Source organism: Sciurus carolinensis, chromosome 11 (assembly GCF_902686445.1).
Source record: "Sciurus carolinensis chromosome 11, mSciCar1.2, whole genome shotgun sequence".
Classification (NCBI taxonomy): Eukaryota; Metazoa; Chordata; class Mammalia; order Rodentia; family Sciuridae; genus Sciurus; species Sciurus carolinensis.
Genome location: NC_062223.1, coordinates 134095886 through 134123107, shown reverse-complemented (window position 1 = coordinate 134123107; position 27222 = coordinate 134095886). Strand labels below are relative to the sequence as shown.

General features: G+C 48.1%; 1 protein-coding gene across 3 annotated transcripts in view; it reads left to right on the top strand.

Moving 5' to 3' along the window:
- The first annotated feature begins 390 nt into the window (after positions 1–390).
- Positions 391–27222, top strand: part of B3gat1 (beta-1,3-glucuronyltransferase 1) — a 29551-nt gene continuing 2719 nt past the window's right edge. Inside the window, exons 1-6 of one of the 3 annotated variants that reach the window (XM_047516445.1) lie at positions 391–883; positions 20354–20745; positions 20939–21020; positions 24366–24874; positions 25579–25875; positions 26453–26553. In XM_047516445.1, coding sequence (XP_047372401.1) covers positions 21014–21020; positions 24366–24874; positions 25579–25875; positions 26453–26539 — 900 coding nt within the window. In that variant the 5' untranslated portion in view covers positions 391–883; positions 20354–20745; positions 20939–21013 and the 3' untranslated portion in view covers positions 26540–26553. The remainder of the gene's footprint in view (positions 884–20353; positions 20746–20938; positions 21021–24365; positions 24875–25578; positions 25876–26452; positions 26554–27222) is intronic. The other 2 variants (XM_047516444.1, XM_047516446.1) reach the window with 2 other exon arrangements.

Below are 27222 nucleotides of genomic sequence, written 5' to 3'. Positions count from 1 at the left end.
CAACAGCCCAGCCCGGAAACAATCACCCTTTGAGAAAGCCTGCCAAGCTGGGCGCCAGGAGCAGCCAGGATGGAGGCGGGGTGGGATGGGGGTACAAGCAGGGGACCCGGCGCGCTTTAACTCTAGAGAGCCGAGACCCCGGGTGCGTTGGGCCCCTCCCGCAGTCCCTGCTCCAAGCGCCTAAAACTGGAGCCGCCTCCGCTGGGAAGGGTGTGTGTGTCGTGGGTAGGGGATGGGGGTAGGTGATACCAATCTCGGGGGGTGGGGGTCTCCTCATCGGCCTCCCTCCTCGCGCCCCCGCCTCAGCTGGCGAGGTTGGTACGGACCATTAGTGGCGCGGGTCCCACCGGCTCGCTGGGGGCGGGGGTAGTGGGGGAGGGGAGTAGGGGTGGAGGCGGGGCGGGAGGCGCTGTCAGAGCCGTGGCTGCACCGGCGCATCAGCCACCGCCACCGCTGCCGAGGGGACTGCGCGCTGGCCCGGTCGGCTCGGCTCCGGCCGCGCGCCCGGCCACCCCGCGCTTCCCCCTCCGTCCCCTGGGCCTCCGCTCCGTTCCCCTCCACTCTCCTCCCCACCTCTGTCTCCGGTTCCCCGCCCCCCACCGCGCCTCCCTGCCTGCGCCCTCCCGCGCGCTCCCAGGCTCCGGCCGCCGCCTCGCTGAGCCCAGAAGGAGCCGGGCCGGGGCGGCGGGACTAGAGCCGGGCTGCAGGCGAGCGCGCGGACCCTGAGGCTATGAAGTGGCCCCCGGGGGCCCGAAGCGCGAGTGCTCCCGGAGAGGGAGGAGCGCGCGGCCCAAGGCAGCAGCCTGAGGGCGCCGGGGCCGGGGCGTAGGGGCCGCCGCCCGGGATGGAACGCGCCGGGGACGATCCCGACTCGTCGCCGCAGGTCAGTATCCCCCGAGCCCTGCGCTCCCGCGGGAGCCGCTGCCGCTCACAGAACCCCTTTATGCGTCCCCATCTGTACCCACGCCATGTCCTCCCGGGTGCGCGCAGTGGTGTGTGTGTGTGTGTGTGTGTGTGTGTGTATGGTGTGCCCAGGTGGGCTGCTGGAAAGGGGATCGGGACTGGAAGGCCTGCGCCCAAGGGCTGCGAAACAAAACCTGGGTACTGCTTGCCCTCATCGGACCCGAATAAAGGGAAAATCTGGTTTTCAACAGCTTCTAACAATTGGACCTGCTCTTAGCCCATTGATCCCTTGCCATCTCAGCAGGTGGTTCCCGGTGACCGGGAGAAGTCAGTGGCCAACACCCGCCACCCTCCACCCCACCCCTGCTCCCCAACAGTCACTCACACCCGCTCTGCGGCTCCCTGGAATTGACAAGTTAACTCTTTTCAGAGGACTGGAGCTGGCAGCTTTGCTGGGGATATTGAGAGGCTGAGAGATGGCAAGGATGGCAAAGGGTCCTTAAGACCCTCTATTTAGCAAGCAGGAAGGAGGAAGGACTAGTTCATCACTAGTCCACTGCACCTGGGCTCAGGCCTGATGTCCTGATCCTCCAGAGCCAGAACATATAACTTCAAAAAAGGAAACTGAGAGTTGAGGCAGGAAAGAAGAAAGAAGGAAGCCACCAGATCCAGCAGTGCCAGGGAAAGAGAGTGACTGCTTTCTACCGAGCAGCAAAGGTCAAGAGACCAGCCCCTCCCCCACCCCACATGCATAAACCTGGTCTTCACCCCCTAGCCCCCAGACCTAATCTCAACCGTACACTGGCTGGATGGTCTGTTGTAGAAAGGAGCTGAGTGACTCCTGAGATATCTATTACACAGTACCCTGGACAAGGCCTTTTGCTGACAGTGGCTAGCCCATGCTGGTGGGGGTAACTCAGTCTGCATGCCTGCCAGTCTGGTTGCAGTACCCAGTTGGAACTTGAACCTGGGGTACATGGTATGCACTGTTTAAAATAGTTGGGGGTGGTTGTACGAGTGCATAGCTTTGTGACATTACTGTGTGTATCTGTATGAAAATGGCAGGCACACAGTTTCATAAGTTACTGGACTCAAGGAAGCCTGGGGCTGTGCAAGACTTTAGCCCTAAGTTGTTTTCTGCCCTTATATCTCCATGCTTCTGTCAAGAGCCACCCCACAGTTGACACATTTTCTCCTTGAACCTGTTTAGTTGGTGACTATTATTGACCTTATTGAACCAAATATCAAGCCTTCCCTGTCTTCTTATGGAATAAAGACCCTTCGCCATGAGACCCACAGGAAGACTTCCCACTCTTCCAAGTTCATGCCCAGCACTCCCAAATGTTATGGACCTGCATGCCATTTCCCTTTGCTCCTTTGGATGAGAGAAAAATGCTTGCTAGGATTAGCTGAAGAAGTAAAATTAATATATTTGTGCCCCATTCAGCTCTGAAGCCAATGCCTTGTTGTTCCCATTTCTGTAGCTGAACCCTAGGTGTTTGGGAATCAGCTGTGTTCAAGCATGCTAAAAGCTCCTATGTGCTGGGTTGAATATGTGCATGTATGTTCCAGGGTGAGCAGGGACTAACCGTTCCACCTGAAGTTTGGGGCAGGTAAATCACTGAGGGGGAACAGCTCCAGTGAAGAATGGAAGCCCATGGCAGAGACCAAGGACTCCAAAAGAAGCCCTTTTCTTCCTTTCAGCTCTCTGGATAGACAGATTTTCCCACAGTAGTTTTTAAGGGAGAGGAGACCAAGTCAGCTATGCTTTTCCTAGTTGTGGGGCACAGGCTGATGAGGCAGATCAGGAGCTTTGCTTTCCTGACTGGGAAGCCTGGGCTCTGGGGAAACCTGGTGGTCCAGTGTGACTGAAAGAGAGAATGAGCTGGTACAGAGATGTCTGGGTGCTTCTTTCTGCTGAGACTTGCCTGAAGAATAGAACAAATCTGAGTCTGAGAGAGGCAGAGGGAAGGAGGCAGAGTGAGACCACAAACAAAGACTAGAGGGAGGCACACCCGCAGAAGGCAGGGCTAGCAAATTGGGGAGTGGGTTGGGGCAGGCATGGTTCCTCCTTCCCAAACCCCCAACATCCTAACATTGGCAGTCATCCTCTCCTGCAGGAGGTCCCTCAGAGTAGACCCAGGGACATTCTACTGCGGAAGGTTCTGATGAATGCAGGGGTTCAGAGGGAGGCTCAAAGGCAGAGAGGAAACCAGCTGTGAGGCCACCCCTGCAGCTGTGCCATCTCACAGTGCTGAGTGCTCTTCTCCACCTTTTGGCCCTGCCCACCCTTTCTGGTCTTGGAATACAGGATGATGGGGGGAATGATGCAGGTCTGGGCAAGCCTGACACCTGGGGAGGAGAAAGAGAAGCCTCCTTAATGTATTAGTCTTCCCATCCAGTCCTCCAGGAAAGAAGATCTCTGAAAGCCAAGGGGATGTGGATGTAGAGCAGAAGGGATAGCCCCCAGCCAGGCTATCTGGCATCTCACTCAGTCTATCTCTGACCAGTTGAGTGGACTTTAGAAAAAACTGAGCCCTATAAGGTTTCTGAATATCTGTAAATTGAGGAACCCTTTTCTCACCAGTTTTTTAGGGGAAGTACTAGACAAATATTTATTCATTTTACACACTTTCTTGCTTGCCTCCCATTTTCTCAGCATCTGGATAGCTCTAGAATTTGGAGTAGCAACTCTCTGGCCAGATTAGCCCTGGAGCCAGTTCCAAGGAATAGATACATTCTGTCCCACATCCAGTCCTGACCACATTTGACTGGCCATACCTCCAGGATGTGGGCTGAACCCAGCCCTTCATTATGTAGGAACAAAGAACCCCCAACATTTCTTAGGTAAATAACAACAATAATATTATTTTTGTGTCTAATAATTAAGTGTAATTCACTTTATCAGCCAATGCTTATCTTAAAAGAACATTTCACAAAACTTACAAAAACTCCAAATCTGTGACAGCTTATCATACATGCTTGCAGGTGAAAGGATAGTCAGAGATCACTCAAAACTGCCCACTTTCACTGACACTGATTAAACATCTTCTATGTTCTGGCTTCCACATCTGGTTCTGGGTACATAAAGCATCAAATCATCCAAAATTAGCATTTTCTATTTAGCTTTGGAAGGGTTATATGAATTTCTCTCTCTCTCTCTCTCTCTCTCTCTCTCTCTCTCTCTCTCTCTCTCTCCTCTCTTCTCTCTCTCTCTCTCCCTCTCTTTCTCTCTCTCTTTCTCTCTCTCTTTCTCTCTCTCTCTCTCTCTCTCTCTCTCTCTCTCTCTCTCTCTCCCCCCCCCCCCGCAACTATAGCAAATTTACTTTTCTAATGAGGTTTGGCTCCAGCCAATATTAAAATGAGTCTGTGCTCCTTGCGCACACACCAGCTGACAGCAGGGCAGGAGGCAGCCTCCCCGCCAAGTGCCTGGCAGGAATTAAGGCTTTGCTACCACTGATAAGCCCCAGAGTAGAGAATTGAAGTCTGGATCAAGAGTTGACTGGATTTAAGGACTATCCTTGCCCAAGGGGCTTGTGGGTCCCACAGCTCAGTGTACAGAGCCATGTCAGGATATGAGTTTCTGATATGAGCCCTCATCTGTGCACATGAAAGAGAGGGGAAAAGGATGGGGGAGAAGAGAGAGCAGAGACAAGAAGGTGTGGTGATGGAATGAGTGTGACCATGGTGGGAGACCAGGCTCTGCTCTCCCCTACTGGCTTGCTATATGGAGCAGGTTGGGCTCCTTCACCTCTTCCCATTTTGCTTCCTTTGGAGGCCAGGAGTCACCCTTTTAACTCTTGACTTTGAGCTCTGGGCTATTCATTTGACCATGGTACAGAACCTGTTAGAAGCTTAACACTAGGCTACTTCCCCTATACTCTAAGCAGTGTCCACTTTGGACAACAAGGCATAGAACATTCCAAACAGTGCAGAAAGTTCTCCTGCATGGAGATGCTGTAGCCCTCTGTCTTCATAGATGGTTTGGCAAGGTGGCTAAGAGTATAGCCATTGAAGCTATTCTGACTGGACTCAAATCCCCACTCTGCTGCTTACTGTGTGACTTTGAGACTTGCTTAAACTCTGCCTCCAATTTCTCATCTCTAAAATGGGGATAATAATAGGATGTTGATGAGAAGGGAATGAGTCATTACAGTTAATCATGCTAATCGCTCAGAACATGTAATAGCAGATGCTTTTTAATTTTTTATTTGAAAATAGAAAGCAGTTTGTATTATTCATTTATTTAACAATTCACTGACTTACTGAATAGCCTACTCTGTGCCAGGCTGTCTTCCATCAGCATGTGACCTTGTTTCTTATAACTCTGCCCATTACTGAATCTCAGTTTCTCTCACCCATGACAAGAATGTGACCAGATAATAACCCATGTGCCACGCACCCCAGACAAATAAAATAAGACAGGAATTGTGTCCTCATTTGTAAATGAAAGGGGCTTATCATTTGAAGGTAGACACAATGGAAATTCTATTTTATTGGTAATGCTCTCATCCAAAAGCATTTAAGTCCCAGAGTTGAAAATAAAAGATGCGAGGTAAGTGTCAGTCAGATCCCATGACTTTTTGCTGAGTGGAGATGAAGGAAGGGATTTCAGGGCACTGCTTAGGCTCACCCCTCTTTGGTCTTGAGGGGAAGAAAGCCAGGAGGCTATGGCCCTAAGCTCAGCAGAGGGAAGCAGCAGCGGGAGGCCCTTGGCTAGACAGAACTTAGAGCTGTCACACACCCAGCTGACTGTGCAGCTGGAGCCCCAGGTTATGGTCCCTGCTGTGTCAGCAGCACATTGTGTGACAGAATTTGTGAAGCTTTGGTTTCCTCATCTAAAATATGGAGAACAGGGACGAGTAAATAGTTCCCCACCCAAATAACTTATACTAATGAACCTCTCCATAAAACACCTCAGGAGCAAGAAGCAAGAGACAAGCTGCCAGAGGTGAAAGGGAAGACAAAAATGGATGTGAGGAGCAGGTCCTGGTCATAAGGAGCCATGGACTGGGGAATAGACACCAGAGTAACTGGTCTGCCAGACTTTTCCCAGAAGTCATATTCTGTGACTCTAAGCTGCTCCCTTATTTTTATAGATGAGGGAATAGATGCCCCGAGTGTGCCACACAGCACCCACCCTGTGCCCTAAGATTCCCAACTCCCTCTCTAACAGGTACCCTGTTCTCTTCTGCTAGAGTTGGGTCCCCTTTTCTCCAGGGATAGTTTAGGGGCAAGAGAGGATCTGGATATGGTGTAAATTCTGACAGGGCCCTGGGGAAGATCAGTTCCTTTAGACCACAGACAGTGAATCAAAAATACATACAAAACTTCAATTAAGTCAGTGAATCTCTAGTCTGCTATAGAATATCCATGAACACTATTAAGGGAATAAGGTTGGTCTGAAAGAGTCAGGTTGGATGGGCTGTTGGGGGCCCTCAGTAGCTTAAGACTTGGGTTCTGGGGCTATCTGGCTCCTACTTAGCCTAGACCTGAAGTCCTCTGATTGGGGGTAGTGTCTTTGTGAACCTGAGAAAAATCTGGGGACAATCCTCAGCTACCTCCCCCATGATCACTGTCCTGACACCCTTGCAGATCAGTGTTGCTTTCAGAGCTGTCAGTAAAAACTGTGTCCCCTGGGAGGCACAGTGAATGAAATAATGGGGCCTTAGTAGGGACAGGGACATTGTCATTGCAGAGATGTCCCCTTCTAGTGGCTGTTCTGGGTGTATATTTAGTTGTCCTGACTCAGTGCCCTTTGCTGTTTTCTCACTGTCCATCAGTTCTTCCTTTATCCTTCACCTTCCCATTATCCACAGACCACAAAGTAGAAAGGACATTGCTTGTTTCACAGGGAGAACACTGATCCTACAGAAGCCAAGGGATGGGGCCAGGTGGCACCCACACTGCGATCAACATCACTGGCCCAGGACCCTGGCTCTGCTGGCTGCTTGGGTTGACATACAGCCGCCTGGTGTATGATTCTCTCCCACTGTCAGAGAGTTTCTGAACTTAGATGAAGTATTACTCTCCTAACTCTTCACTTGTCGATATTAACTTCTTTTCCCAGTCATAAATCTCCCTCCCACTCTCTCAGAACAAGCAGGCCAGCTGCTTGCTGTCTCTGACGCTGCCCAGGCACCAGTATGGGAGACAACTACAGGCTGCCTTGCACAGGTGTACATTCCTCTTAGTGGCACATCTGGAACCTCTAAAGGGTGCTTCCTAGAGGTATACCCTGTGCCTGATTCCTCATAATGATTTTCCCAAGTGACAAAAAGGTACACAGGCATCCTACCCGTGACCACACACAGGCATTCAGTCCAGCTCTGTGCAGGGAAAGTATCTCCAGACCCTGAGAAGTATTGTTGACCCTGTCTAAATAGATCTTCTGGATGACAGGTGTTTTTGTTATTAATAGTTGTCAAAAATATGTAACATACAATTTACCATCCTAACCATTTTAAGTGTACAGTTTAGTAGTATTAACTCTATTCACGTTGTTGTAAAACAGATGTCCAGAACTTTTTCATCTTGCAAATTGGAAACTGTACTTTTTAAACAGCTTCCCAACTACTCTTTTCTGTGGCCCCTGGCAATTACTGCTCTAGTTTCCCTCTCTATGAACTTGATAACTCCAGTTAGCTCATAAGAACAGAATCATACAATATTTGTCTAGAATGGCTAGCTTGTTTTACTTAGCATAATGCCCTCAAGGTTAATCCATTTTGCAGCAGGTGTCAGAATTCCTTCCCTTTTTTAAGGATAAACAATAGTGTGTGTATATACCACATTTTGTTTATTCACTCAGCTAGTGGACAGTTTCTTTGATGATAAGTTATGGAGTAAGAACTGTTCAATCAATGGTCTCTCTTGTCCTTTCCAGTTGGGGGATGTCTAAACATAGGGGCAAACCTATGTTTAAGTGCAGGCTTTTGTGCTTAGAGTGAAGCCCTGTACCAGAAGTCATGGGAGCACAGAGCATAAAGGAGGCCACTTTTATTTGTTGTCTGATTAGCACCTCTGGTTGCTCCCTTCATCTGTCCTATGCGCCTGAACATTCTCAGGTGCCAGGCCCATGTGTGACAGCCCTCAGAATGAGTGTACCCTGCCTCAGAAAGTGGAGGAGGACAATGAAAGAGGTAAGACATGACGCACTGACCAGTGGAGCGATGCCACTGTTTGTCCTGGGTCAAACCCTCTCTACTCTACCGCCTTCCTGGGACCCTGAGAGTGAAATCTGTCCCTCTATTTCCAGAATCCTTGCTGGAGGGCAGGTACCCAGAAGATCCTGGAGAGCCCCCTGGGTATGTGGCAAGCCTGCCTTGAACATGCACCTTTGTGATGTGTGTTCAGGCTCCATCTTAGTGATCGATGATCCATAGCCACCCTGACACTTGCTGTATAATATATTGCTGTATAATATATGGCTGTAGAACATATAGATAGTGTCAGCATAATCTACCATCTGCAGGACTGAGATTTAAGGACCCCTCCATTCATTACATTCACACCTGCTGTGCTTGTACCACTCTGGTTCACAAGTATTTGTAGGCTATACTCCTCACAACCACCTTTAGCCCCTTACTTTAACACTTTCTCATTCAGATAGTAGGCTTAACTGATACCCCAGAACAGGGACCCCAGCGGCAGAGGAGTTGTATCAGAGGGAGGTGGAAAACCTCTGAGGTTGGAGGTGGTGACAATCAGGTTTTCCAGAAACTGTTTCCGGGATAGAAAGGGCAGTCTGTGCCAAGCCTCAGACTCCAGCTGATATGCCGGATATTCAGCCCTGCCATGACACTGTCTTGGCCCACTCAAGGCTGAGATACTTGGTCTGGGGCTAGATCCACCTGGTTTACCTGGTTCTGGTATCTAGGTCTTGCAGGGATTCTGCAGATATCTGTGCCAGGTCCATACTGCAGGTGGGCACCCCCATCATCTGGCCTAAGAGACCTTTGTTGCAACCAGTACTTAGCACCTGGGCAGCCCTGTTCAGGTCCTGTCTCTAGGGTCTGATGAAGTGAGGGTAGCACCCCTCCCACCTTCTCAAGCCAGGATTCCCTGGGTATTGCATTCTTTCTGGGTTCCTGATCGTTCTCTGTCACTATTAGTGCATGGTAGCATGGTAGAGGGAGGGGTTGGATGTCCTGGCCAGTTGCACCTGTGGTCCTTTCTGCTTCTGTTTTATGAATAGTTGTAGACATTTTCTTGCCCCACCAGTCCCTCCTCTTTGGTAGCAGAATAGACTGAACCCCTCCTCCACTAAGCAGGTGCTGACCCAGTAGGTGTGAGCCAGTAGGAGGTAGAGCTGTAGACACATCCTGAGTGGGCCCACAGTCCTCTCACAGCACACTAAGCATTGCAGCAACCTGGACAGAGTCTTCAAAAACAGAAGTTTGGTGAGTTACATCAAGAGCATTGAACCTGGGGTCAGGAACTAAATCCTAGTGTGACCTCTTCCTAGAGCTGGGGTGAAATGCATTGCCAGTTCTCTGCCTGTCTCCAGAGAGGCCTGAGGAGGTTAGGCAGGCAAAGGATAGGAGGATGCTCCTGCCAGCAACAAGTCAGAACCACTTGCTCCCAGAGCTCATAATGCAGAGGGAAGGAGCAGAGGGGAAAGGAGCCATTTGGGTTTGCTAGTTCATAGAAGTTGCTCAGTGGAGGACTGCATGTAGGACTGGAGTGAGCAGAGGAGAAAAGTGCCCCGTCTTTATTTTGCATTTGCTCCCATAGCTGGCATCTGCATATGGGGTGGCAGTGGGCCCTGGTTAGGGGAACCTGATGCTCACTTCACTCGAACAATCTCAGACCATAACAGATGTTGACCCATTGGCTCTTGTTAATTGTTTTATCACCTCATTACATCTTCAAAAGTGTCCTAGTTTGCATAAAATAGTATAAGGTCTTACTAACTCTAATCAACAAAGGGTAGGGAAACCTAAGTTGCCAGCTGAGTGTGCAGCTTCAGCACACAGCCAGGAGGAACCCCATATTCCCACTGAGCTGAAGGCACAGGGCTGACTGGCCACAGGTGAGAAACTCCCTGGAGGAAGCCAGCAGGGGACTTCAACCCAAGAGGGATGCAACAGGGTCACTGCCTGGAACATTCATAAAATTCTCTAATGCTTTAATTTCTCAATTGTAAAACAGAAACAAGACTTTAGTGTTATAAGGATTTAATGATTAGTTGAGATAACAAATGGGAAATCATTTTTGAAGCCACACATCACCATTAAGCATGAGCAGTTGTGTTAACTGCAGATTTCAGCAGGAACTGTCTGCCCACCCTAGCACTGCAGAAAAAGCAAATTGACATCTTGGCATCATCCCATCTATATTCCAGGACCTGAGGCTGTTGTGTGCCAAGAGCACATGAGATAGTCTTTTATTTGAACAGGGATGCAATCATAGGATTCCCTGACAGAGCTCAGAAGCAATAATTGAAACAGCCAAGAGGATGCATACTCATGCCCATTAACATACATGTATGTTTGTGCACTTGTGTCAAGAAGAGAGCTACCTACCCTCCAAAATCACTCAATAGTGAGGCTCTGTGGTTTGCCTAGACAACTCTATGAGTTGTCAGAATGAAAGGCTGGACCCCAGCCATTTTCCTGAGCTGAATTACAAATACCACATCCAAGAGGTTGGAGTGGAAGGGCAGGCACCTGTCACCTTTGCCAAACTGACATCTTTCCACATCATCTGCTTTAAGAGGAGGGTTAGGTAAGAAGGGAAAAGGGCAGAATGGTCAAACTGATCCTGTGATTTCTAGACAAGGACCTGTGACAGCCACTCAGGCCTAGGTACCACAGGCATACTGAGCAATGGCAGAGGTTAATAGCAGGCAGGTTGGAAGCCAAGGAAAGGAGGCAGACTTGCTGATGGAAGGACATTGGATGGAAACTGGCCTGTGAAAGCCAAGCCTGGCTGCTTTTTGAGCAGCTTAACTTAAGATTCTTTCCCTGGGGTTGCCCCCAATCTTGCTTTGGATGGGAGTGGGGCATTACCATCTGACATGGACCATGATGGGTCCACCTGCTGCCAGAGTTCTCACCAGTGCCTCCGGAAGAAGAGCAGTATGCTGTGTTGGAATAGAGAGGCAGATTCTGAGTGAAGAGCAAAAGTGTCTACAGAATAGGAAGGGGTGGAGTTGGAGCAGTGGGTCTCTGGGCAGAGGGCACAGAACCTTGAACACCAGGCTAAGTAAGTTACTGCCAAGGAAAGTTACAGAATGATACTGAGCATGAATAAGTCTGTATGGTGGATCAGGCAGGGGGGTGGTGCATTCTCGATTGAAGAGGAAAGGCAGGAATCAAATCACAATGGAAGACTACTACAGGCAAGGAGCTACTCTCTTCCTGTGTCAGAGGGGTGCAGCTTCAGGCCTGAGGCAGACATCTAGGAGCTGAGGCCCAACCATTATAGGAAGATCAAGAACAGCCCTGAGATTCTCATGTTGTTCTCCAAGATGATGACAAAAACATCCCCTTGTATAGGGGTGCTCTGGGAAGAAAGATGGTGGTTGGATCTTAGGCATGTCACAGTGAAGCATGCCAGGAACAGCACTGCATCAGGAGATGGGGGAAATGGGGCCAGGAGAACACAAAGGGACTTGTCAGTGGCTTCATACCATGGTGGTAGAGCCAAGGTTAGCCCCTGAGACATGGAATTATCTCTGACTATTCCAGCCACTCTCTTTCTTCTTACTTCTCCTTTTGATGTTGATATGGGAACCCCAGCATCTGCAGCTTCCTTCTGCCTCTCAGCAGCCAGCAGTTTAGCTAGAAGGAGAGGAAAGCAAGGCCAAGAATCCCATGCCAGGCCCTTTCCAAGCTGTGAGAATAACAGCTTCAGGACTGTCTGTTTATTGGCACCAAACACATGCCAGATAGTTTGGGATTATTCTTTTTCTAATTATCCTAACAACCTAGAGGGGAAACACTATCCTATTCCCATTTTATGGTGAGAAAACCAAGGCACAGAGAGGTTCCCTTGCCAAAGTCATACAGAGAAGAGGGTTTACAGGGTGTCCAGGGTCCAGGCTCTTCCCAGTGTAGTATTGTCCCTGCATGGATCACTCTACTTGGGCATAGGAGAGTGAAGAGAAGATGGAAGAGAGGTGTTGGAAGGCAATGGGTGTGGTTGTGCCCTTCTGTGACCCTCAGGAGCTGTGGGAGCTGGGCAGGAGCTGAGGAGTTAAAGGTAAAGGTAGCCTATTTGCCTGGTTCTGGTGGGTAGACTCTAAGACATTCCTTACAATCTCTGACTTCTGTCTAATCCCCTCCCTGTAGGTGTGAAAGACCCCCATTATGAGCCTCTAACCAGTGGAACATGGCAAAAATGAGAGTTATCACTCACACGATTACTTTGTGTTATGTAGAACTCCAGTCTGCTCTGGATTCTCTCATTGCTGCTTTGATAAAGGAAAAGTCCATGTGGGAAGGAGCCATGTGGCAAGGTACTGTGAGGAGAGCAGCCCCTAGCAGCAGAGCACACTCCCAGCCAACAGCCAGCAAGTAGCCATTGCCCTTAACCTTATCACCCCACTGCAGTGGAATCTACCAGTGACGTGAGTGAGCTTAAAAATGGATCTTTCCCCAGTCAACCCTCTAGATGAGAACACAGCCCGGTCATTCCTTTGCAGCCTCATGAGACCCTGTGAAGCCAGGCCTGGACTCCTAACCCATGGAAACTGAAGAGAGCAGATGGGTGCTATTTTAAGCTCCTAAGAATATGATCATTTGTTAGACATCAATAGAAAGTGAATGTGATGTGCTTGCCATGGAAATAGTGGCATTCCCTTCCAAAAGCTGACATGGTTACCAGAATGGGCCTACAGCAAGGGACGGGGAGGATATCAAGGAAGAAGGATAAAGGAGGTGGGGAAGGCCTGCACTTTCCAACATCAAACCTCTCCTCTGATCCAGGTTGGGCAGCAGGGTTTTTGTTGTTGTTTTTTGTTTTTTTTTTGTTTTTTGTTTTTTGTGTTTTGTATTTTTGGCTTTTTTGCAGGGACTTCTTCCTGGTCCTTCAAACCCCAAAGATAGTCACTGTTTCCACATCATGCAGGCAAGAGATGAATGGCTCTGTGCTGTTCTGACTGCTGTCCTATGATGGTTAGCACATTCCTGTTGGATACATTCACCTTCTCAGCCACAGTGCCCCCCCCATCCCTGAGAATGAGCAGTCAGTCTACATGGTGGCTTTTCACTGGGAGTCCTTCATGGTCCTGCTGACCATTATCCTTCTGTGCCCAGTTCTCTATCAGGTTTGTTTCATTGGCTGACACTTCCTCCTACTCTCAAAGAGCCAAGCAGTAGATCATTTGTCTGCTTGTACCCTAGATCCAGTGTATTCCAAAGAGGACAGGAACATGTGCTGTTCTCATAGGACAAAGCACTTGATTTTTGCTTTCAGGTCCTCACTCCTTGAGACTCTGGGGCAAGTGGAAGTACTTCTACCTGGAGATCATTAACTTTATGACTAAGGGAACATCAGCAAAATCATCTGGGGTCAATATTTATTCTGTTCAAATTCCTCCCATGAACTAGAGTGAACTTTTACTTGCAGAGAACCACACTAAACTAAAACCCAATTTTCATTTTTCACAGAATCATAATCCAAATCTAATCTGAAGGCTATTTCTAGAAGTGAAAAAGAACAACGGAATTTCCTAAAAAAAAAAAGAAAAAAATCTCAATGGATAATATTTTTTGACATTTTTGGCCTAGAAGGGAATCAAAGCATAAAAGTATTCTTTGCACCATGTCTGAATTGACGTAATACTTCCTTTCTATTTGATTACTTGGCTTGGTTTTTCCCAGTTAGAAAAGAATGAGATGACAGAAGATCAGGAATACAGGCTGCTCTTTCTACCAGAGCATCCACAGGTGCCAGCCAGCAAGGGTCAGGCCTGGTAATCAGGACAGACAACCCCAGGTTCAGGCCTTCCTCTACTCCTTCATGCAGCACCATGGGAGTTGGGGAGGGAAGCCCTTCAGCCTTCAGAGTCTTATAGACCCTTTCCGGGGATACTGGACCTGACCATCAGGGTGGGGATAGACACAGAAAGGTCAGATCAATCAGACCCTGGGGCAAACGTCCCCAGAGCATAGGCCCATGTGTGGGCCAGGACATCCAGGAAGCAAGATCTAGATGTGTCAGCAAAAGGAGGCAGCTGCATACAGAGTTTTAGGCCTCTGCTTACCCCGAACATTGAGTCTTTGGGTCATGCAGTCTCTCTAAGCTTCTGTCGATTCCTGTGTCCTGCCTCATAGCAGTGGCTGTGTGGGCCCCAGGGCAAGTGCTGTTGGCCAGAGTGCTAGGGCCAGGTTAATGAAGTATGGATTGACTGGGCTGGGAGCTGATTAGCTCTGGCACTGGGCTTTTTCTGAGCAGTGCCTGCAGAATCAATACTAATCCCTTGATCCCATTAGGGGCTCATGCAGATCTCTGGGACAAAGTCTGTGTCTCCCTCTATTTGGGAAGGACCTATGTAGGCCTGGAGGGAGATGCTGGAGCCTTGCCAGCATCCCTCCCATTATTTTTCTTTAAAATCTTCCTCCTGTTGTCACATCCCCACTCCCATGCCCAGAGGACTGGGGACCTTCTCCAAGCACACCAGCTCCCCCAGCAACTTCTGTGATGCTGGTTATAATCCCATGCAAGGAACCTCCGGCATCTACCTTTGTCTGGAAAACCCAGACTCCTGAATGATATGATATTAATGCACTTCTGTGCATGAACGTAGGGTTTTTTATTTGTTTGGCAGTGCTGGGGATGGAACCCAGGGCTTCACTCATGCTAGACAAGTATTCTACCACTGAACCACATTCCCAACCCAGCAGAACTTTCTGAACCAACCTTTCTTTGATCAACTAACTCAGCAAGTTGCCTGATATACTCCATTCAGTTCATAAAGCACACTGAGCCAGGCCAGTACCAGAGGAATGAAGGGGTTGGAGACCCCTGGCTCATTTAGCCCCTGAGTACATGCTTACTGAGAGTCAAAACATTTTTTCCCAACCTGTTTATGATGATAGTGCTTGTTATCATTATGGAACATTAGAGATACCACTAAAAGAGTGTGTTGAAATAAGTGTGTTCTTCCTATGAAAACGAAATAGAATGCTCTCAAAAGACTGTATGGTGGGTGTGGGAAAAACAGTCTCCAAATTAGCTGAAGATTGATGGGAACAAGTGATAAGCATTCTAACGGGTATTGCACTCAGCCTGCTCACGAAGTGTCCTTCAGTTCTCTAACCACTTCTTCAACTACAATGAGCACTTGCTATGGTGAGGTTAATGCCAGTTCAGTGCAGATGTCCCATTGGCTGCCTCTTGGCACAGGAGAAACCCTGGCCCTGTGCTGAAAAAGTGGAAATGCTAAAAACCAGCCAGCAATGGGCAGTTTGAATTTTGGAAAAAAGATAACATATTTGCATTCATGGGAAGGATCAACATCTGGATCTTCAAAAGTTACTTACCTTGAAATATGTATGACGTGTATGTATGTATCATTCTGAAAGACCCCCACTTTCGTTCTTTTGATTAACCAACTAACTATTGCTTCTAATCTTATTGGTTAAAAAGTCTTTGATTATCCTCCAGAGATGAGTGGTGCGGACAAGTCCTGAGCTTGTTTGTAACCAGCCTCTGTCACACATGTGAGCACACACACATGTGCACATGCACACACATCTCTCAAACATTATGTGCACCTCACACATCACTTGCCTTGGAGTGACCTGTGTATCGTCTCCTGCTCTGGACTAGGAAACCTTGGAGGCAAGCCCCTGTTTTCTTCCAACACTGCTGTATCACCCACAGTGCTTTGTTCAACTATGGATGTGCATAATATTTGTCAAATGGAATTTAATGAGCCCCATCTTCAGGGATGAGGGGCATTACTGAGGCTTTTGTTTGAACAAATGCAGGTGCAGAAAAAAAGCCTTTCCAGCCTGTAGAATTGACCATCCTTGAGCCTACCTTGTACACTGTCCTGACCTTCTCAGACCCAGCCATTCTTGGGCTCTCCAGCCTGACTTGCCACATTTCTAGCTGAGTCTCGATCACTCATCCATACCAGGGCACCCTAAAGTCAATGAATTGCTGTAGATAGTTCTTTCCAGACATGACAAATCTCCAAAGGTTTACATGCTCTTTCAGTCCCAATGGGTAGCTGTGATTTTGTTCCTCTGGCCTTGACCCTGGCCTAGATGCCCACCTGGACACCACCTGCTTCAAGGAGGATGTTTTAGTCAGTTTGGTTTTTTTGTTTGTTTGTTTTGTTTTGTTTTGTTTTGTTTTGCCACTGTGACTAAAGGATCTGATCAGAACAATTTTAGGGAAGGAAAAGTTTATTTGAGGGCTCATGGTTTCAGGGTTTTAGTCCATAAAAGACCAGCTCAATTCCTTGGGGCTCAAGATGAAGCAGAACATCATGGCAGAATGACAGAGGGAAGCAGCTCGCATGGTGGTCAGGAAGCAGAGAGGTCTCCACTCGCCAGATACAAATATACGCCCCAAAGCCACACCCAATTCCCACCTCCTCCAGCCACACTCTACCACTTCAGTTACCAATTAATCTTGTCAGGGGATTAAATCACTGATTAGTTTAAGGCTCTCAGAGCAGAACCATTTCCCCTCTGAATCCTCTTGCATTGTCTCTCATGTGAGTTTTTGGGGGACACCTCACATCTAAATCATAACATAGGACAGTTCCTCATTCTCACAGAGCCCCAACTATCTTAGCTTCAAGAAGCTAAAATGGAAGAACTGAAAATACTTTAAAATTCTTCTGACTGATCTCAATGCTTTAAGGATGAGAGCAGAAGTCAAGAGGGGCAAGCAGCATAACCACAGTCCCATGTGGAGCTGACCGGGACACAGTCCTGCCTTCTGCTGCCACCAGCTGCTACTCCTCCTCCTTCAATGACCATCCCCCACTGGGCCTCACCCATGATACCCACAATGTAGGCTTTGTCTCTGCCCAGTGGATGCTTTGAGAACACTCAGGAGAGGGGAGCCTCTTCATGTCCTCACTTGCTGAGGGAGACACTGGTGATAGTCAGGGTCTGTCACAGGCATGGGTATGAGCGTAGGGGTGGGGAAACAGCCACAGCAGACCTGGTCTTCATGCTTGCTCACACCTACATTTCCTTTCTCAATGTAAACCCCACCCCAACCCCAACCATTCCTCCTTTACCCTGCTTTCCCCACCATTATCCTCTCTGCTTTCCTAGGTGTTCCTGGCTGGACCAGGCTTCTCTACCACCTTTGTGTTGATTCTTCTGCCCATCCCAACCAAGGGTCCAGAAGCCATTCTGAGTTCCACAGTGGACACAACATGCAACCACAGGCAACTACCATCCTTCCTCCAAGTAGAAACTGCAGGCTGCAGAGGAGTAACACACATTGGATATCCCTGCAGCCCTGTCTTAGATTCAGGCATAGGTGCACCCTCCCCAACCTAATCCCACCCCCTACACACACTCAGGCATCATTTCCCATGATTCCACCCCCTGCTGGCCAGATGGCTTTCTCCAAGACTGAGGGCTCTCTTGGTTCTACTTAATAACCGGCTGGTAATTAGCTCCACGATTTTGCCACTATGCTTATAATAGCCTCCATTAAAGTTATGGGGTTTTCAAGCCGTAATGGCTTCCAAAGTAATTAATGCACAACTGGGTTTATTGCAAGTTTATTTTTAGAGCTTTTCTCCCTCATTCCCCTCCCTTTCCTCTCATAGATATTTTGACCAAAAACTAAATGGGATCAGATTCCCTGTGTCTTCTTGCACCATGTCCCTATCTCTCCCCTTTTTCTTTTTGTTCCATTGTCTAGGCAGGTTCTGGGACCCACGGCATAAGCAGCTGGGGTGGAGGACAGGGGCTCTTGAACAGGTGTTTGTCCAGGCCAGAGAAAGCCTGTGGCCTGTATGTGTTCCTGTGCCTGGCCCAGGTTCTGAGGATTTCAAGCATGCTCCTGATGATAGCATATAGCCACATCATCCTGATTTAAATCTGACTGCATCATTTCCTAATCATTGACCAGGGGCAAATTACTTATTTTCTCTTTTCATGAATCCAGCTATAAAATAGGGATCATGATAATACCTGCCTCACAGGGTGGTTGTGAGGACTGCAGGGAGAAGATGTGTGTTAACTGTTGAACTTAGTCTTTGTACATCATGAATGCTATGGGAAGCCATGTTGTCATTAACAACAGCCCAAGCAGACCAGTGGGAGGTTGAGCAGGTGTCAAAGGTGGGAGCTGTGGGATAAAGTGACTTCCCAGAAGGGACAAGTTATTAAAAGCAGGAAAGTACTGACATGGGGGCTAGACACACATGGACTGAGTGGGCATGGTGCTCACTTCCTTTCCTCAGCTTTCTCCATCCTGGAATTAGAAGCTTCTGGAAAACCAGAGACATTGAAGAAAGCTTCTTTGTGAATCTCTAAGAACATAGAATCAATCTTCCCAGATGTTTTGGGAGCTTCAGTCAGGCCTAGCCTCCCAGTTTAGGTCTATTTTCTGTTACTGTAATAGAATACCTGAGACTGGGTGATGTATAAAGGAAAGTAGTTCATTTGACACATGGTTCTGGAGTCTAGGAAGTCCAAGAGCATGGTGCTAGTGAGGGCCTCATACTGCTTCAACTCATGATAAAGCAGAAGGTCAAGCAAACACAAATGGAAGACATAAAACATGATGGACAGTCTTGCTTTATCACAACCTGCTCTTGCAGGGATGAACCCACTCTTGTGAGAAAGGCATTAATCCCTCATAATAATATCATCACCTCTTAATGGGCCCACCTCTCTGCACTGCCACAATGACAATCAAATTTCAACACAAGTTTCAGAGAGGACAAACCATATTAAAACATAGCACTCCCCATCCTTCTTTAGATGTAACATAAGGTCACATCAGCCGGAATATGGCATTGATGTGGAACCCTCCTGGTGGCCTGCAATTTGATCCAGAGGGTGTGGCATAAGTCACTCTGCTTCTCACATGAGACCCATAAGCATTCTTGTATGCCACTGGGCTCTGTTACTTACAGGGTCAGCCAAGGCCTGCTGTAGGGAATGGAGCACACAGCTCAGAATGATGGTCCTACCGCATGCCCCACCACTGGCCTCTGTTTCATTTAACCCTAGTGTTCCATCGCCTAAGGAAGGCAGGGAGGGTGATGCCATCTGCCCTTGTAGACAGACTCTGGAGACTGTGGGCCTTTGGTGGGAAGAGGTAGGCAGGGGCTGCTGACTGACCCAGGAAACCAGAATGGAAGGCAAAGTTTGGTCCTCCAGATGGTATCATATTTAAGACCTGAGAATAAAGCATACTACTTCCAAAACTGGGGGACAACGAAGTCCTGGTCAGCACATCTCTCAATCCTCCCAGAGATGGAGAGCATACATGGGCTGGGGTTGGAGCAGACTTGGTCACCATGCAGTGCTAGGCTCTGGGGGTGATGAGTACATCAAGGGCTTTGCTGGGGCACCCAAGGCTGCCCTTTCTCCCCTCCCCCTCTTGCCCCCTGGCACATTTGCACAGTGCTCAGCACAGAAGTGAAGGAAGGAGGAAAGGAAAAGGATGTGGTAATTTCCGCAGTGCCTATATTTACTCCCCTTGTCCTAGGAAGGAATAAGTCCCAGAATGGATGACTGCCAGAAGATTTGCCACAACTGAAAACAAACTCAATCAGGCCTTTTCTTTTCATGGGGATGCCTTTCCTGGGGTCCTGCTGCTGCCATTTATGGAAATGTCTCCCCATGATGTAGCAGTCCCATAGGGACCACCCCTTCTCCCTGCTGATGCCCAAGTACAGCACCTGGCACTCATCCTGCATGGAGCAGGTGCTCCAAAAGAATTTCCTAGGGACATTAACAGAGGAATGCATTTGTCACATTTCCTCCCATGGCCTAACCCTAAAAGATCTCTTCCTTGTTCTCAAAGGAAGCCTCTCAACTCTGCTGCTATACCCAGGCTTGAAAAAATAAAATCTGGGCCCACAAATTTGGATATCACAAAAGTTAACATTTCTTGTACACTTACATGGGAGACTACCCTAAGTGCTTTATGAATGTTAACTCATATAATTCTGAGAACAGCCTTGGAAAGTAGGTGCCCAATTTTCTAGATGAGAAAAACTAAACTGCAGAACAGGGTTGATATAATTGTGCAAAGATCACAGCTTATTGATGAAACACTCGGGACTTAAACCAAACAGGTGTCTCGGAAGCTGTACCTGTAATGCCTATACCCTATTGACTCTTATAAATGTACCCTCAGCAAAGATGAGGTCTTCAAAGAGAAGACCAAAGAAGACTCCATGGAGAAACTTGATGCTGTATGTCCCAGAGTGGGACCTGACTCTTGCTGGGTGTCCACTTCCATGCTTCGGTCTCTGGCCATCCTCTTCTGCTCTCTTTTACAGGTGTCCATCTCTGAGGGTTCCTGACCTCACCCCTGGACAACCGCCCCTTCTCAGGCTCCTGTCAGGCTGGACTCTGCAAACCTGCTTCCGCAATGGGTGGGTTGTGAGTGCTGGTAAGACCTGCTAGCCAGCGTTCGGCTTCTCTGTTCTCTCCATGCCTGGCCGGCCAGCCCATGCCTTTTCTTTTCTCCCCTGTGCTGCCGCTGCCCTGTGGCCACCCCTCTCCTGACCTTACCACCACTCAGGTAATGAGGAGCTGTGGGCGCAGCCAGCTTTGGAGATGCCGAAAAGACGGGACATCCTTGCAATCGTCCTCATCGTGCTGCCCTGGACTCTGCTTATCACCGTCTGGCACCAGAGCACCCTTGCACCTCTGCTCGCTGTGCACAAGGGTGAGCCCTGCCCACCCTCCCTGCCTACTCCCCAGCCCGGCCTCCTTAGTGAGAACTCTTTGAAAGAGCTTGTTACCCTCAGTTCCCAAGAGAAGGGTCCATATCATGCCACACAAGGCCAACTGGGGTTGCTCAGGAAGCAAAAGGGGTGAGAGGCAAGCCTGTGGATATGCCTCTATTGTGATTTTTGCAGGAAAGAAAGAGCTGAGCGAACCTCTGAGCAGGCTTGGAAGTGGACAGTTTGAATAATTTCAGTGTGTTCTAAGATATGACAGGTAGTTTTTAATTGTCTGGTACTGGTACTTTGGTGATTTAGGACAGGGTAAGATTGGCTTGCAGTGTTTGATAAAGGATGTGGGTGGGTGTGCCTCTGAGTTGGTTCATTGGCATATGAAAACTCTATTTGCAGACAATTGTTTATTATTTCTAGTTAGTCTGGGAGGGTCAGCCCTTTCTCAGGTCAGCAAGGCCCCAAAAAGTCAAAGCAACAGCTAGGTGTGATAGCAGACACCTGTAATCCCAGCTACTTGGGAGGCCGAGGCAGGAGGATTTCAAGTTCAAGGTCAGTCTTCACATTTAATGAGACCCTGACTCAAAATATAAAATAAAAAAGGGCTAGGGATGTAGCTCAGTAGAGTGTCCCTGGGTTCAATCCCCAGTACAACAAACAACCCCCCACCCCCATACACACAAAAGTCAAAGCACCATCAAATACAGAAATTTTTAGAATGAACATGATTAATACATGCATGCAGAGAAACTGCATACATAGCTTTACTTCCCATGTGCAAAGAACCAGATCACTTAGCAGGGAGTCATGAGGAAAGAATAGGATTTCTGGCCCATATTTTTTGTTGTTGTTGTTATTTGTTTGTTTTATTTTGGGTTGCTGAAGATCAAATCCGGGGTATTGTATATCCTAGGTAAGCACTCTACCTCTGGACCAACGACCTTATCATGTATTGTGTTACAACACCTTTAAGAAGAATATATTGCTTATCACCTTTTCCTGTTTAGGAAACTAGTTAATCTACCTACTGGCGGTAGACCTGGAGAGAGAAAGAATCTACCAGGAGCTAGTGGGAGAATTATGATTTGAACTGCTTTCACCTGGCTGAGTCCCAGGGTTACCTTTGCCTCTCACATCTAAGCACTTTAGACCCCAAAGCCTTCTATGTGCTTCACATTTGGCTGCCCTCATTGCTTAGCCTTTAGTCTCATGCTTTCTTGTCCCCTTCCACTCCAGCCCCCAATATACACACAGATGCAACACTTTGGGGAAAGCAGCAATTCTCCTAAAGCAAAGTGTCTCCCCCGACCCCTCATGGTGCTAAGAATGGTCTCCAGGTCTTTACCCATGTTCACATACTAGACAGGCACTCTATTACGGAACTATCCCCTCCCCCCAGTCCAGTGTGAATTATCTTACCTGGGAGCATGATAAAACAGGAAGGTATCCAAGCCCATTTCAGGGATGGAGATAGTGATACTGAATTAGGATCTGGGTTTCCACTGTAGCCTGTAACCCTCAAGTGACTCAGATGCAGGCCATATCCACAAATCATTCTGTGCTGCTCTACACAGATAAACTCCTGTAGGTTCCCAAAGATTCCAGGAGAACAAGCTAAGCTTAAGATTGCTGTAGCCTCACTGCCTGTGCTGGACACTTTGGCTTTTCTGCCTGCTGTCATCTTCTGCTCCTAACCCAAATGTCTGTTTGGTACTTGTCAGTTTAGAATCATCATTATCCTGCCAATACATCATTCCAGAATGGTTGAAACTACCATATAGAAAATGATGATAGCATGTCCCATTGCATTCCTAGCAGAGCTAGGGTTGGAAACATCAGGCGTCTTTCTAAGTACTGATGTTATTGCCCAACGATGGCAACTTGACATTCTGTCTTCTCTGAACATGCCAAGAGGGAAACATCTTCTCTGTAGCCTGGGTAATAGACTTTCAGCTCCTGCTATGTGTCTTGTGTCATTAGCCTATGAGCACTAAGAGCCTACAGCAGGTCCTTTTCTAGGTTCATCTATATGGGACTCCACACCAGCACCCATACAGCTTGCATGCTGCTAATGATGGTGGAAGTTGAATAGAGGGAGGGACCAAAATGCTGATGCCCAGCATCTTCTCGTTGACCTGGCTCCAGCCCTTTCATGTGACTTGCTCATTTCATCTTTATGGTAACTGTATGGAGCCATGAGGAAGTGGGGCAGCTCATGTCCTTCTACACACCAGGAAATGACAGTAAAAGTGCTCTAAGTCCTTCAAGTGTCTCAACTCATTAATCTACATAATAACTCAATAAAGTAGATGCTATTATTAGTTCCATTTTACAGTCACTGAAATCAAGGCACCAAAAGCTAAGTAACCTGTTCAAGGGCATTTAGTTGAACAGAAAGACAGGGTCTAAACCCAGGCATTCAGTTTCCTAGGCCTGCCCTCTGACCATGATCCTTCCACTGTGAGTATGTGAGCTACACTATCATTGCTACATGAGTTTTTCAAACAGAATGACATAATTTGGAAAATAGAAACTCATTGACAATAGGAATGCTAGTGATCTTGAATCTCCTCTTAATAAGACTGCTAGATTCTCCATGGAGGAGGATGTCCAGCATGTAAGAAATACCTAGGTCACTAAGGCTTCCTGTACTTGGAGCAAGTTGCCTGCAGGAAGTAATGATAGCCCCATTCCTGGGAATGTTTGCTCAGAGATCAGGATCTGCAAGTGTTAGTGTCCCTCATGGCATCCTTGGTGTGGAGACAGTAACACTAATAGGGTGCTAGGACAGTAGTGTGCAGTTTGTGTCCCATATAGCCCAGTGTGCCTAGAAGGTATGGGTTAGGAGATTGACATCAAATCCTTGAAAGAGGTTAAACAGGTCTTGTTTGTCCTTTTCTAAAATACCAAAATGGAGGAATATACAAAATCAGGAATGACTTTCAGGTTTCAAAATTATTTTTATGAGTGTGGGTAAAACTCACTAAAATCCAATACAATAATCATTAAGTTCTGCACCAAGATTCAAAGAATTGATTACATAGGGCTAAGAAGGAAGAAGCCCCACTTGACTAGAGGACTTGAAAAAAAAAAAAAATATGAGGAAAACTAATCTTGGGATCCTTCAGGATCCAGTGTGTTGCACCCATGAGATTAATGCTGCCCTTGTGTTTTGTGACATCCCACCACAGAATGCGCACGGTCAATCTGCTATGTGGTTATTTACACCACATAAGGAGGGCACTAGGGAAGGAAGGGTTAGGAGACTACAGCATAAAACCCAATGTGTTTAGGAACTGAGAGTGCAAGCTTGGAATAGGCCAGCTGCACTCAAATAACTACAGGGCTGTCAAATGTAAGAATAAGGAAGGGATTATTTCTGTTTCATCCAGGGAGTCAGAACTAAGGAAATCCCTGTGAGAATTCCAGGGATGTAGATCTCAACCTTAGCTTTAACAGGTCAAGCAGATGAAGCAGGGATCTTGCTGTTCCTGCAGAGAGGTAGAGGAGGGGCCTATCTTAGAAAGGGTAGTTGGACTCGGTACCCTGTAATGGGGACAGAGTCAGGTCACCATTTGTCCCCCACACCGCCTGTCTCCCAACTCTGCAGATGAGGGCAGTGATCCACGACGGGATGCGGTGCCAGGCGCAGACTCAAGGGAGTACTGCATGTCCGACCGTGACATCGTGGAGGTGGTGCGCACCGAATACGTATACACTAGGCCCCCGCCATGGTCCGACACACTACCCACCATCCACGTCGTGACGCCCACCTACAGCCGCCCAGTTCAAAAGGCCGAGCTGACACGCATGGCCAACACGCTGCTGCATGTTCCCAACCTGCATTGGCTAGTGGTGGAGGATGCGCCTCGTCGTACGCCGCTTACTGCGCGCCTGCTGCGCGACACGGGCCTCAATTACACTCACCTGCACGTGGAGACACCCCGCAACTACAAGTTGCGAGGGGATGCCCGTGACCCGCGCATCCCACGGGGCACCATGCAGCGCAACCTGGCCCTACGCTGGCTGCGAGAGACTTTCCCGCGTAACTCCACCCAGCCTGGTGTGGTGTACTTCGCTGACGACGACAATACCTACAGTCTGGAGCTCTTTGAGGAGGTGCGGGAGGGACTGAGAGGAAGGAGAGTGGAAGCAGAGATTGGAGATGCTGATGGATACGGGGACTCTAGCGAGAATAGAGATGCAGGGGAGTTATGGGTGTGGGTACATGCATAAGGAAACCCAGGGAAGGGGATTGTCAGACTCGAATGGGTGAAGACAGTAGAGGACCAGGGAAAAGCATGGAAAATACCATACTGCTGACAAAAGCATCCTCCACCTGTTAAAGGCAAGAGTGGTGGTGGCCTCCTAAAAGCTTTGGTCTTAAAGGAGCTGTTTGAGATCTTTTGAGTGAGGCCATTTTGTATGAAAACCAGAAACCATTCTAGTGGAACAGTTTGAGCTTTTTTGGAGTCCTGGGCCATGCAAGCCTGGGGGGAGGAGGAGTCATCATTTCTGACAGATAAGTGGCAAGATTGAGATGTTTTGTCCAAGGGAGAAAACAGCAACTGGGTCACATTGAGAAGGTGACCATCAACTGGATTGGGAGTTGGGTCCTGCCTGCAGCTTAGAGGAGATTCTTCTGCAGGTGCCCATTAGTTGCCATCTATAGGATGGCATGTAGAGGCAGGGCTGTACTGTACCTCCCTCCCCCCATGACTTTAAATGGACCCCACATGTATAATTGATTTCACCTCCCTTGGGGATGGGTGCTACTCCTATCATTAGACCCAGGTGTCCTGACTCTGGCTTCCCCCTTGTAGATGCGCAGCACCAGGAGGGTATCCGTGTGGCCTGTGGCCTTCGTTGGCGGCCTTCGTTATGAGGCCCCACGGGTGAACGGGGCAGGGAAGGTGGTTGGCTGGAAGACAGTGTTCGACCCCCATCGACCATTTGCAATAGACATGGCTGGATTTGCTGTCAACCTGCGGCTCATTCTACAGAGAAGCCAGGCTTACTTCAAGCTGCGTGGCGTGAAGGGAGGCTACCAGGAAAGCAGTCTCCTTCGAGAACTTGTGACCCTCAATGATCTGGAGCCCAAGGCATCCAACTGTACCAAGGTAGGACCCTTTGCAGAATTGATGACTGTAGTGCAAGTGTTTCCATGACCATTTAGAGCCTCTCCACAGATCGGGGCAAGGAAACAGACCTCAAAATGATCTTGCCCATTTGAAACCTCTACCAAGGAAGGTTTATCTTCCATACTGAAAGTAGGAGGGACAGGGGAGGGGTGGTCATAGGGTCATAACCAAGAATTATTAGCCCTGTTAATGTGCTTTCTAGCCCCCTGCACACAAAAATACACATACCATGTCAGATGCACACACACGTGTATGCACACATACATACATACATGTGCACACATACATGTGTGCATGCACATTTGGGAAGTTTTGGGACTTATCTATTTTCTGTAGTTCCACACATCTCATTTCCAACAGATATTCTGAATGCATCACATGTACAAACAGCAAGAATGAGGGGGTAGGTAGAAATAAAGAACAGGTGGAAAGTCTTGATGGAACAGGTGGAAAGGGAGGGGCAGGAGAAATACTTGTAGGGTATGGGAGGGAGCAGGGAGGTGGCAGGGTGAGGTTAGGGACCTCACCCTACTTTGTTTTGTCTCTGGACACACAGATCCTGGTTTGGCACACACGAACAGAGAAACCAGTCTTGGTGAATGAGGGGAAGAAGGGCTTCACTGACCCCTCGGTGGAGATCTAAGCCTCAGGATGAAGGTAGGAGGGAGACCAGGGAGGGCACTAAAATGCACAGCACAGAACCAGGTTTGGATGCAGCATCAATCTCCAAGGACTTTCCTCTCGGTCTTTCATCATGGGTAGATGGGGCAAATGTGGACAAGAGAGGAAGAGGTGTGGCTAAAATCTCCTTTCTTTTTTGCCACCTGAAGGTTAACAGGTGTCGGCTTACACCCACATAGCTGGGTCCTTCTACCACCAGACACTCCAGACCACGGAGACACTTTCTCATGACATTTCTCTTTGTCATTGTTATGCTGGCCATGACACCTGAACCACAGCAAGGACTGCTGCTTAGACTTTCTCACTGGGTTCTATCCTCTTAAGGTTATATTTTCCCCTTTGGGTTCAACTGCTCCATGTCAGTGGCACCATGGTTCTGTAGGCAGATGTAGTGCACAGTGAAAGCATATACCCCAAAACTTGTTTTAGCACCCAGGACTTTTATGTTTGACCTAACTTTGCTTCTCTGTGCATCAGTTTCTTCATCTATAAAATGAGTTGCCGGGAGTACTAAGAACAGTCTGTGGCACATAAAAAATATAATATGTGTCACTGATGTTAATCTGGTTCTTTAAAATCCCTCTATCGAGGTAGGCTACAAGATCTACCTACAATTTAGAGGTACAGAAATGATTTCAGAAAAGC